The 13,031-nt window shown below is 25.1% G+C and overlaps 1 protein-coding gene across 1 annotated transcript in view; it reads left to right on the plus strand.

Annotated features, from left to right (window-relative positions):
* LOC136984573 (protein FAM76A) overlaps positions 1–13,031 on the plus strand; it is a 26,198-nt gene continuing 13,167 nt past the window's right edge. Inside the window, exon 1 of the mRNA XM_067281621.1 lies at positions 1–245. Coding sequence (XP_067137722.1) covers positions 165–245 — 81 coding nt within the window. The 5' untranslated portion in view covers positions 1–164. The remainder of the gene's footprint in view (positions 246–13,031) is intronic.

Consider the following 13,031-nt stretch of genomic DNA (forward strand, 5'->3'; position numbering starts at 1 on the left):
CTAACGTCGAACGCAATAAATAACAATGACGTGTGTTCCGGTTTTCCGGCGAAAGTCCGGTTCGAGATTATCCGACGCCATTTTGTATTCGGAGGAGAAGAAGACGCTCCGTTGTCTCCATTGTTTGACGAACTGTAGTTTTTTAACCTTTTTTAATTTTAATTATGGCCGCATTATTTGCTTGTACGAGATGTAATAGTAGACATCCATTCGAAGAATTATCGCAAGGTCAACAATTGTGTAAAGTGAGTCGGTTAAGCAACTTAAAAAAGAGAATGACCCTTACTATTATCGAGCGTAACACGGCAATTATATTGCCGAAGTTCTGATTAGTCGTTTCTGAACCGAAATTCTTCTCATGACCAATAACATTACTTATATTATAATATTACGTTTTAAGGATCTTTCTTTGTGCGGTTTTTTTTAATTCAGTTTAATTAAATATTTAATAGTTGTAATTCGAAAATTACATTAATTCGTGAATTATGAAAATAATTTTACTTATATTTCATTTAAATAATGAATTTTTTTGTTTTAAATATGATCAAAAAGTAAGTAACGCATTGTATTACATGTTTTACTTTCGCTATGAAAGGATTGCACAATAAATCTTATTCATTTTAATTTATCATTTGCTTTCTCTGATAACTTTTTTAATTACGTAGAAGAAGAATTTGACTTTTTTTTTTATTATAAATATACAATTATTTAGTTCTGATGTGTTAAATGTTGATTAAAATGATTTTAGTGTGTTTTATAGTACACTAAAAAATATTTAATCAACATTTAAATATAAAATTTGAACGATAATTAAGTTTTGAATTATTACTTTTTTCTCGGTAGGAAAAGCTTTATCGTCGTTGATCCCGAATAGAACGCTTTAAAACTTTGCGTCAAAGTTTAGGATGTGAATTTTGTTACTGAGGTTGCGGCCGAAGTTTTCATCTGTAAAATGTGAACGTTTAGCACTGCCATCCTGTAAGCCTAGAAGTTTGACAATGGCATTTGGAATGTCATTTGAATCATGATTGACATTCGAATGCCATTGTCAGTCAAACTTCTAGGCTTACGGGGTGGCAAGTGCTCGACATTCACATTTTACAGATGAAAACTTCGGCCGCAACCTCTCTATTTTTGATTTAAAATAACTTTGTAATCTATATATTTAACTTAACTGGATTCGGTTTCAAAATATAGATTTTTAACCGATCTATAATTACACATCTGTTTTTCCTCCCCCCGTAGTTGATTCATTTGATATCTGGCTCAATTACTAATAGAATATTGGCTGTGTTTGGCAGAAAAATACTTGACTGCTTCGGAACAAACTGTGGAGTATTTTTCTGCTGAATGCCTTCTACAGTAGTGCTGTTTTGAAATGTGTTTGGTATTTTGACGCCACATTTAATGGCGTCTTTCATTTTGCTACCTACAACTGATTAATGATGGCTGCTTTTTGTTCCAATGCATACATCTCTCGTCGTTCGGCATATGTGACTATGTAACAGCTTCTGATTGAAACACCTTTGCTCGGTTACAACTGTTGGCTCTGCTGAATGCAGCTATTGTTTTACCTCTACTGAATTAATAATAATTGTAATGCAGTTTAAATTAATAATGGTTTTTTTTTTCTTAATTACCTTCAGTTATCAATTTGAAAAAAAAGACTGTAATTTTGTTAAATTTTTGGAGGAAAAGTTGCTAATGCTAATATATTCGTACAAGTATAAATTGAAAAGATTCAAAATGTATATTTGAAGATGTTTTTAAAAAAATGACATTTTTAATGATCTAAAATGCCACATGCTGTATTCAAACAGAATTTAAAATATATAATAGTATTGTTGGATGGCCTTCATCTGTATAGAAATTTGGAAAGTTTATACATATATGTAAAAGTTTTTTAGAGTATCCCAATTGTTAGATGTATGGAGCAAAACACCCATTCACATATCAATGTGTTTAATTTTTATACAAAAAAATGTACTGTTTAGTGTGGATTTTTTAATTTTTATTTAATTTTATTAATTAAGATGTTATGCTTTGAACTTGACTAGATAAAATTTTTCTTAGTAAACGTTTAAAAAAGTTGTTCAGGATATCCTACTAATATGCAAGAATTCAATTAAGAGAGGAAGTGAGATGACAGTACATGATTAAATATGTAAAGTTTTTTTATAACATCTATAATACTAAATGAATAAATTACATTTAATATCGTAATGGATAATTATTGATTTTTCTAATATAAATTTCTCTAGTTACCATTATTAGTATGGTTGTTACTTAATTTTCTAAAACTTTGATATAGATAAATTACAAGATTAAAGTAGTTGCTTTTGTAGAAAAGACGCATTACTGAATATTTAAAACTGAATTAAAAACTTTATTACTAATTCATTAAAAAGATAAATTAATAGAATCCATATACAATAAAGCATCTTTTAAAGACAAGTTTTGCAGTTTTGTATAAAGTATGTAACTTTATTGTAATTGACCTCTTAAGAAGACACACTTCATTACAAACATGGACATGTGAAATGCACTACAGATGTCTCAACTTCTCTTATTGACACAGTAGATTCTCATTAAATAAACTTTTTGTTCGTAGTTTCTGTAGTTGGTTAAATTGATTCCAAAAATTCAATGCTCCATTCACTTTTGTATCAATTTGACTGCACAATTTTATGATGAAATAACAGTAAAATTTCTATGTTAACTGACTTGTTAGTACTTATGTTGTACTGTAGAAGTTCACTTAATCTCTCTATTCATGTCAGTTCTTAAGAAGTTCATGCGCCTTGACTATAATTATCAGAAAAACATTATTCAATGCAATAACATTTATTACATATTTAACATTGGTTGAAAACATTCATTTTGGCATTTATTCAATCCCATAATTGTCATACCTATTATCTTGTGCCCCTTTCACTTTTCTCATTTTATATTTTTGTGTCATTTACTATGAATTGAAATTTTTCTAAATAAACCTTATCATTGAGCATGTCATAATCAAGAAGACAGATCTCCATGTCAGTTACTGACCCTACCCTGAATTGCTGACTATCCCATTCAGCAATTCAGAGTAGGAACAGTAACTGACATGCAAATGTGTATTATGTGTTTATAAATGTGCAGGCTTCATTTAAAGATAATTTTAGCAAAACCTCTGTTGGGAGGATACATTTCATAATGGATAGTTTTTTTTACATTTATTAAAAATTGAATTATTTTAAATATCAATATTATATCCTATATAAATTTTATTCCATTTAATGCATTTGCAAACTTGAATATAAATTAATATAATTATGTAATCATCTGTATTTGATGATTTAAATTTATGCAAAGAATAATCATTTATATAAATCGTTTATATAATTGGATACAATTTCTTATTTTATAATCATTTAATTGTTTTAGTATTACTAATAGCCCATATACATAGTTTTATTGCAGAATTATTTAAGGATACATAAATGACAAAAAAGGCATAATAATTTAGATAAAAAGAGAAATAGTTAAACAAAATATATTTGGATTTAACATGTAATAATTATAATTTTTGCTTTAATTAATTGCTGGATAAATTCACAGTTGGTGCATTTATCATTCAAATGCCAAACCTAACATTAATAGTTAGTTTTGTAGGTGTTTAAATTAAGACTACATGATGATTATTGTATTTCATTCTTAATTTTATTAAATAGGGAATACTGTCTTGTATTTAGAAGCATCCCTGTAATAATAAGTGATGGAATGTCTATTTATACTGAAATAAACTAAAATACATAGACTTTCAGTTCATTGATCCAATGAGTTTAATTTTTGTTACTTGTAAATTCCATTTCTTTTGCCAGTTTGTGTTGCTTTCTTTAGCTACTAGAATGGAAAAAATAAACAACTTGTTTTATTTTCGAAATGTTTTATGTGAGGAATATTAAAAACGATTCATTTTTGAATATTATTTTTTCGGTATTATCAGTAAAGACACTTATTTAAGTTCATGTACTGTACATAAATATTAATATTTCAGTACTTGCCAAATAATTTTTATTCTTTAAAAAATTTTAAAAAATCAAACTTAGTTAATTTAATTTAATGCAATTTGTTGCAATTTACAAATCACATTTATGATGACTTCTTATCAATTTATTGCTTAAATGGCTGCCATTAATTCATTTTCTTAATCTAATTATCAGCAATGTTTAGATTGTTTCATCTTCAATTTTTCTTTAATACATATGAAAGAATTTTTACATTTTTATTTTAATTGAATTTATATTATTTAGGATGCTAAATAGTTTTTTCTGTCTTCAATTTAAGTATGTTAATTTATTTATTAATTAATTTCTAAACATGTTTTGTGTAGAACTTTAATACTTGACAAATAGTTTTTATACGTGAATGTGATTTATAATTAATTAATTCAACTTTTTGTAAATAAAACTTGAAAAGTTAGAAATTTTCAAACAGAATGGATTTTCTTTTTATTGTAGATGTTCTTTAGCAGTCTTTTGGCAAATGTGGAGTATTGAAAGTAATTGTATGTATCAATAAAACCGTTTCCATTTAGCTACCGAAAACGGAATTAATTTTTAAATTTTAGTGGCATGATCACGAGAGAAATATTTACTTATTACTGAGACTGCTGTTTATTTACATTGATGATTATAAAAAATATGAGTCAGATATACAAGACAAACTTGATATTTTATTCCTGTTTAAATTTAATTAAAAAACTTTAAACTTAATTGTTTTTGAGTGTTTGTTAATATAGTTTTAAAAATGTTTTACTTCTGATGTAATAATTAACCAAAAGAAAGAAATAATCTCTTTAAATAATCAAAAATACAGTAAATTCGATTTTTTTCTAACACAATCCGAATTAGAAAGACACCGCGACCTTACATATACAGTGTTATGTAATGTACAGGAGGGTCTAATGATGTGTTCACTTGTTTATAATCGATCAGCGCAAATCGCAACCGTCAATCTCGTAACGGTCAACTCTTTGATAACGGGTGCGTGTCTGGGAATTGTAACGGATAAGTTACGGCGGCGCTGATCGATTATAAACAAGTGAACACATCATTAGACCCTCCTGTACATAATGAAAAAAAAGAAAATTTGCACAAAAAGTTTGGATTATTTTTAACAATAAAAAAAATTTAGTTTAGCTAGATTATTGGTTTTACTGGCATTTTGGAACTGAAATAAATTTATAGCTTCTTTATCATCATTGCGTACAATTTTAAATTTCAGAAAATTTTTATAAATGATTAAATTTAATACAATAATTAATAAAAAGAATAAACTGAGATTTATTATAAGATATATATGTTCTTATACCAACATGATTGCTTGTTATAATTGTTAATTTTAAATCTCAAATCAATTTTGTCTTCAAATAATTTCAATCTGTCTTATTCTATATTTGTTGTAGCAGAAAATTCTTTTATCTATTTAATTTTTAATTAATTTATCTTCATCCAATTATTATTTTTTTAAATTAATTTTATCTAGAAAAAGTGTAACAACTCAAAATGGAACGTTTGTTTGAAAATTTCAGTTATTTCGTACTAAAATCAATTGAGAGAAATGATTTTTAAACATAATATACTTCAAGTACTGTAATCAGATGCTTTATTTTTTTTAAAAAAAAAAAACCTAAATTTCAAAATTTTATCAACTTAGAATTTATTTTGAATTGAATTACTTCCAGTGGGAAAATTTGTTGCTAAAATATTTGAGACTATTTGACTTCAAAATATCTCAAATTTGAATTTAAAAATTTTAAATATGCATTGGTTCGACGCTTTATACTGTTTACAAATTGAAGTGTTTGCTGCCGATTGAGTTTAAAGTGCCTTTCGTTTACATCATTTGATTCAGTGAATGAGACCTCCTTGAATCTAGATTTATGCTATTATAACTTCATAAAATAATGAGTTATTTGAAATTAATTTCAAACTGATTTCACTTTATATTCTTATGTATACAAGTAAATTCTTTTAAAATAATTTAAAAATTAAGCTCTAATTCAGTTAACACGCTTTATTATTTGCAACTGCATTCATTTTTACTAAGTATACAGTCTTTTTTATTAGTAAAATTTTGAAGTTTTATTTTTCTGAAAAATGGAAATTCATCTTTAACTATAATATATCTTGAGTTTATATGATTATTCCATTTTATTCTAAAAAAGTAAGGCAGAGATTTCTAAATTTCTGAAGATAGTTTTGAGTAATAATAGCGAGGTTGAGGCCGAAGTTTTAAATGCAAAAACGTGTATGTTGGATGTTCGGTGCCGCTTTCCTGTAAGCCTAGAAGTTTGACAATGGTGTTTGGAATGTCGAGCACAATTCCATTGACTATCCAAACACCATTGTCAAACTCCTGGGCTTACAGGAAAGCGGCGCCGAACGTCCGACACACACGTTTTCGCATTGAAAACTTCGGCCTCAACCTCACTAATATATATTTCAGTGTAATCATTTTGACACGTAAACTTCTTTTATAAATTATCATGCTACTAGGAAACTTTGCTATTTTGTCTTTTAGTAAACTAAAATTCAATTTAATGGTTTTAATTAAATATTTAATTCAGTAAATAATAAATTTTTAAAATATTTTCATGTCTAATTTAAACTTCTTAGAATTTTAATTTGTGTAAAAAGTTGTTGTATCCAAATATTTATTCAGAACTATTATTGGGATAAAGTATTAAATATTGAAAATTTTAGATGATTTATATAAGAATAAGATAAAATATTAAAAAATTGAACGGTTAGGAAGACAAGTTTTCAATTGTATTGTCAATACATTATATGTATTAGATAATAATCAAATTCTAGTTAATGATACACAGACATCATTTTCAGGAACTTTAACAATAATAATTCTGAAAGTTTTCATAGAACAATTTAAGATGTTGCTATCATTTCAATTTCTTAATTATCATTTTTGATTTTATTTTTGTGTAGTTTCTTGGTGGCAATTAAAAAGATTTTGACTTTTAGTTATTTAATAAATTCTAATTTGCTTTCAAATTGTAGTTTTTCTTGCAATATTAAATTCAAAATTTTAGCAGAACAATCTTCCAGATTATATCAGGCTATAATATTGCTACTATTTAATAATTAAAATATTAAGTAATTTTGTCAATATAATCTGGCAGATCATTTAGCCTCAATTGAAAATTGGGTTAATGCATGTTTATATTTGTATTCAAAATATATATATATATATATATATATATTAAATTGTTTTGAAATAAATTACTTTAGACTTAAATTTGGAATTCTCATTTAAATTTCTATTTTCGAAGTTTTATATGTAAGACTATCTTTACCAGAAAATTATCTATAAGATAAATTCAACACTTCATACTGCTTATATGTTGGAGTGTTTGCTGCTGATTGAGTGTAAAGTGTTCTTCATTCACTTAATTCATTTGATTCAATTAACATGAGACATTTTTTAATCCAGATAGAATGGAATCTTGTGAAATTCTATTGAATAAATGCATAATAATAATAATTTTTATGCTGATAAAAGTTTAACTTTCATATTTAGTTCATAGTTGAACTAAATCTATTTCTTTTTAAAATATTCCCCTATCGTAACATTTATTAATCATTGCGTATTTATATAAATATCCATAGAAATTATTTGACTTCTTTTGAATAAAATATTCTGAATTTAAATAATTTTATTAAAACATTTTATTTTTTAATGTTACATATTTTTTATTATAGAAGTATGACTTTTCAAAGCTGGATAATTGCTGAATATGAATCCAGATAGCATGATTGCATCTTATTAAAGATTAAATTGTTTCTAAATTTTTATTGAATGGATCTGTAATTTTATAATATAATTTATATTTTGAGAGTGAGTGGTGTTAAATTTCACAAATATTCACATTTCACATTCAATATGGATTTTTATCAGGTTTTATTTTGGATTTTAGGTTAAAACAAAATTATATTTAGAATTTTTATTTCAAGAAATAATTAAATTATTTCTTGATTGAGTTTTTTGATGGAAATTGTGTATGCTTCTTATAAATTTAACACTTAGGCATGTCAGTTAAAAAGATATATAACATTAGTTTTGACAGTTAATGCAATAATTTGTAAATTTATTTGGAAATTTTATTACTAGATTATTTTATTTTGGTTCATTTTTTGTTTTTTATAAAATTCAAGTAAAGTTTCAAATACAATTATTTCACTACATTTTAAACACTAAATTTCTGTGAACTTATTTTTTAATCATGAATCTTTTCTATGAGCCAAGACAATTGTAGAAAAAAGTGTTATATTTTAATTAAGGATCGAAAAGAAAGTTCTTAGACTAGTTTGCGTTATAATTTATTACTGTATATTACAACTCTTCTGTTTAGAATAAAATTATTAAATCCATTTGTTTTTCAATATTTTTACATCATATGAATGTTTCATTAGGATATGCTCATGTACAACTGAGACATTCGGTAACAAAAGTTCTCTATCTCCTAAAATATTTTGTGACCAGATTTGCATCTTTCCACTTTTATCATCAATGTTTTGGAAGTCATGTTTGATTGTACTGTGTCAAGTTTTCCTTAGTCTCTCTCACTCTCATTCATTAATAAATGATGTTTATGATCTGATAAACATTTACTAGAATTACTAGCTATTCTTAATTTAAATATATATATAAAAAGTACTGTACAATAATTTGAAAAATGTTTTAAATTGATATTAGTTGTTTAAGTATACTGATTTGAAAAAAGAAAAACTTAAATCAAATATTAAACTTATTTGATATTTTTGTCTGTAATACTGCTGTTTTTATTGATTTTGATCTGTAGAACTTTTGCAAGCCATAAATTGTTCTGAATCATTATGACTTCATATAATCTGTTTAACTTTATTTATTCAATACTTGATTATAGCTTTAGATATTGAAGATAATTGAATCTGCAATATTTAAATGTAAATGTTGTTCTCTATATTTGCATAGTATATATTCAAATTGCATTTATTAATAATAAATAACAATAACCTATTGTTTTATATTTGTTTTTAAGTTTTGTTGGAAATTGCTGATGATAGGCTACATTATATATATATATAAAGTAATCAAACCTTGATTTAGTGCCATTATTTGTTTATCTCTGAAATTGGCATTAAATTGAGTGTAATATGCTAAACTGAAATGTATAAAAAGATAAAAATTACATATAGTAATGAGGTCTAAACATAAGCTTGAAAGTTTGAGTTGTGACTCATTGACAATGATGTCATTTGCAACAAAAAATTGTACATTTAATTATTAACTAAAGAACTCTTCAGTATATGTGAATGTTTGTGGGGGAGACTTGTTTACAAGTATTCATTAGTGTTTTGCAAAGTGTAGTTTGTTTCAAAGACTGTGCTTCTAATAATTCTAAACATAAGCTGTACTTGTTAACTACAGGATAAACAGACTTCTGAAGACCAAAATTTAAATTACCATTTGTAAACAGATTTAAAATCTAGTATGGAATGTTGTATATCATTCCAGACTGTCTTATCCACTTCAAAAGTTTTTTGTACCATTTGTGCCATCCAATTACTAGTGTAAAAAACTATCATAGTAAAATGTTTTTATCATTCAAAAACAGATTTATAGAATTCTAGATATATATCTAGCTTATAAATCAATGTTAGCATCGTCAAGTTTAAAGCTTTAAAGGATTACTGAATACTGAAAATTCGGTGAAAGTGGATATGGTGCATTTTGGAATTACATGCCTCGTATATTCCATACTAGATTCTATATTTGGAATTATTGAAGATATTTTATATTAAATATACAATTTTATTTCAATTTTTACATTCCTTACAATGAAGACTTCTATAAGTTCTTATAGATAATTGTATTCCATTGTTTGTCAATCATTTTAGAATATACTTAATTCATTAGTTTAGAATTGTTTCACTGGTAATATTTTGAAGTAGTTTTCCAACGTCGATTTATTGCCCCTCTCGACTATTGATTTTTGAATTTTATTTAAATTAATTATATTTATTGAAATTGTTATTTTATATAATTAAGAGAAAATTAGTATGAGAAAGCGTGCATGTATACTAAAAAATCAAGATAAATTATTTAATATTTAAAATAGTTACAATTTATATTTTGTATTGATTATAATTTAAAATTATTTTTTAATATAGGAAAATAATAATCTTTTTTTCTTTCAATTTGTATGTAATTTATTCTGAATTTTGTTTCTATTTTAATATCGAGGAAATATAATTAAACTCATTTTAAACTTTAATCAAATGGAAAATATATAATTTTTTTTTATTCTTACAGGAATATTTTGATTTTTGGATATATTAAAATTGAATGGTTTTTTTCAGTTTTTCCCTTTGTATAGGTATTCAGCTCAGAAAATTAATATAGGCTATTTTTTTCATTTTTTTTGTAATTTTTCTTCAAATAGAAAAAATCGAAGATTGTTCCATCAACGTTTGCACTGCACACCTAAATATGATTGACTGAAAAAAGGTAAGAAAAAAATAATAATAAATTTTTAATTATCTATGTTTGTACAGTTGAAAATTAATCTTATATACAAACACAGAGTAACTGTGGGGCAGATATAAAAATACTTAGTTTAATATATTTAGTTTTTTCTTTTTTTTGTAATAATAAACATACTAGATTAAGCATTTAAAAACAGGCAAAATGCATCTTATTAACATTGTAAAATATATAATTTTTATTGTTTTGAAGTTTTATAAAAATAAACATTAGTCATATTGGATATTCACTTAACAGTATGCATGAAATATATTATTTACCAAGTTTCTGATAATGCAGATTATTAATGCTTAATAAAATTCTTACAAATAACATTAAAATTTCATACAGAATTTAGATAATAAATGTAAATTAATAATTATTTGGTTAATGATGATTTAAAAATTTGTTTACTCAAAATTTAAAAACTGAAAAATGTTTAAACTGAGAATTACAAATATATATTAATATTAAACAAGAAATAACTATTGCACTGTAAACTTTACTTGTTTATAGAAAGCCTTTATAAATAAAAACTTTGAATGAATACATTCAGTTGGATTATAATTAGAATATACAGACATATTTTTGTGTAGTGTTGAATTTGCAAAACTGATAAACCTTTTGATGACGATTTCTTTTATGGATCCTTCTAAACTTAGATGTTTAAATAATACAAACGAGTGCACCAATTTAAAATTACTGAAAGGGCTTTCTATTATAAGATTTAAGAATTATTGGATTTTTTTTAACATTTTTACATTGTGTTTACTACATATTCAGTGCTTGTGCAGGATGCAGTATATGCGGATCAAAGAATTAAAACCAGATGATCTGCCATGTTATCAGGCCATAATAAGGCTAAGTTAATAATTAGATGACAAGTGATTTGTCTAGAGGTACGCAGTTATTATTTATATTTTATTTTGTTATAAAAATGTAGTCTGATTTACTCAGTAATATATACATAATTAGTTTTTATTTTGAAAAAGCATTATAAATTGAGGAACTAAATAATAATAATTAAAAGGCAAAATTAAAAACTTAGATCGTTATTAATAATACTTCAAATAATACTATTTGAATATCTCCAGTTTCAGAATGTTTGTAGTAAAATGTTAGTAAGATGCATGTGGTACTGTTGTTAAACCTTAGGTGCAATTATATACTTAGTTAAATTTTCATTAACAGTTATAGAATTTATCAATAATTTGTTGGTATTTATTTGTTAATAAATCTATAATGATTTGGAGATACTTTTTAAAGATATTTTGCTATGAACTTACTAAAATATTTCTCATTTTTAAAAATTTTTCTAAATAAAATTAAATGAGAGGTGTTTTCTCCTGTATGCAGCTAACAATGCTTTAAATAATAATTTTATTGAAAGTTTTAGCTTGTTTATATTTATAGCTATAATAAAAGCTGGATTTATGTAGTTGCAATTATAATTTTACAAACTAATGAATTTTATATTTTGAGACAGACTGATGAGACTTGATATCTTAAGATGCATAAAAAGTTTCTGCAATTACAATGATTTTATCACCATATTTTTTGCACATAATACACTCAATTTAGTTACAGTTGAAACAACAAATATGAATGCTGAAAGTATAAGAAAAACTAATTTTTATTTAATATAAACTAATGTCAAATGTTGATGATCTGTGATGTATGTACTGCTGCATTGAATGGTGATTTGGAAAGTTCATGACTAAGATCAGAAAATATTCTTAAAAGTTAAGAATATTTTCTCCTGATTCATAATTATATGCCTGTCTAAAACTTAAGGGTGGATAATATTTGTGTTAATACATGAAGAGAGAGAACTGTAGATGAATGCACAACAAACATGGCAAGAACTGTATTACTCAATGTATAATGCAGGGTAAGACGATTTTACAAATTAAAGCAATAAAAGTAATTCTTTGACAAAAAAGACAGATACAGCAGCTAAACCTGGGTGGAGAATGGATGGAAAGTGCTTACCAATATCAAGGCAGAGAGACCTGTCAGTGTGGAATATATTCATCTCAAACTGCAATGCAGCACTGTGAAATTGCAACCGGCTGGCTCGGTAATTTTTTTTCTAACTATTCTCACTGGCAATTGTGCTCATTCTTAAGTTTTGGACACTTGTATGAATCCTGAAGGATTTCACAAATAGCAAGATATATAAATTTGAATAATTTTTGCAAAAGATTGTTAGATTACATATCAATTTTCTTTTATTTGTTATGTTAGAGATTAAAGATCTCAAAGGTAATTATATATAAATGACCAAAAACATTAGTGATTAAGTTTTTTTCTTACTGCAACTTTTGCCTCAACTATACAATTTAATTAAAGTACATAAACTTGATTAATCTGTTATGTTTATGATCTGTTTTTAGAAAAACCCTGTTCTGGAGATTTTGTATTAAAAAATTGATTGATTATATCACATTTCAATTTTACAATAA

Source organism: Centruroides vittatus, unplaced genomic scaffold (assembly GCF_030686945.1).
Source record: "Centruroides vittatus isolate TY-2023 unplaced genomic scaffold, ASM3068694v2 contig_923, whole genome shotgun sequence".
NCBI classification, from domain to species: Eukaryota; Metazoa; Arthropoda; class Arachnida; order Scorpiones; family Buthidae; genus Centruroides; species Centruroides vittatus.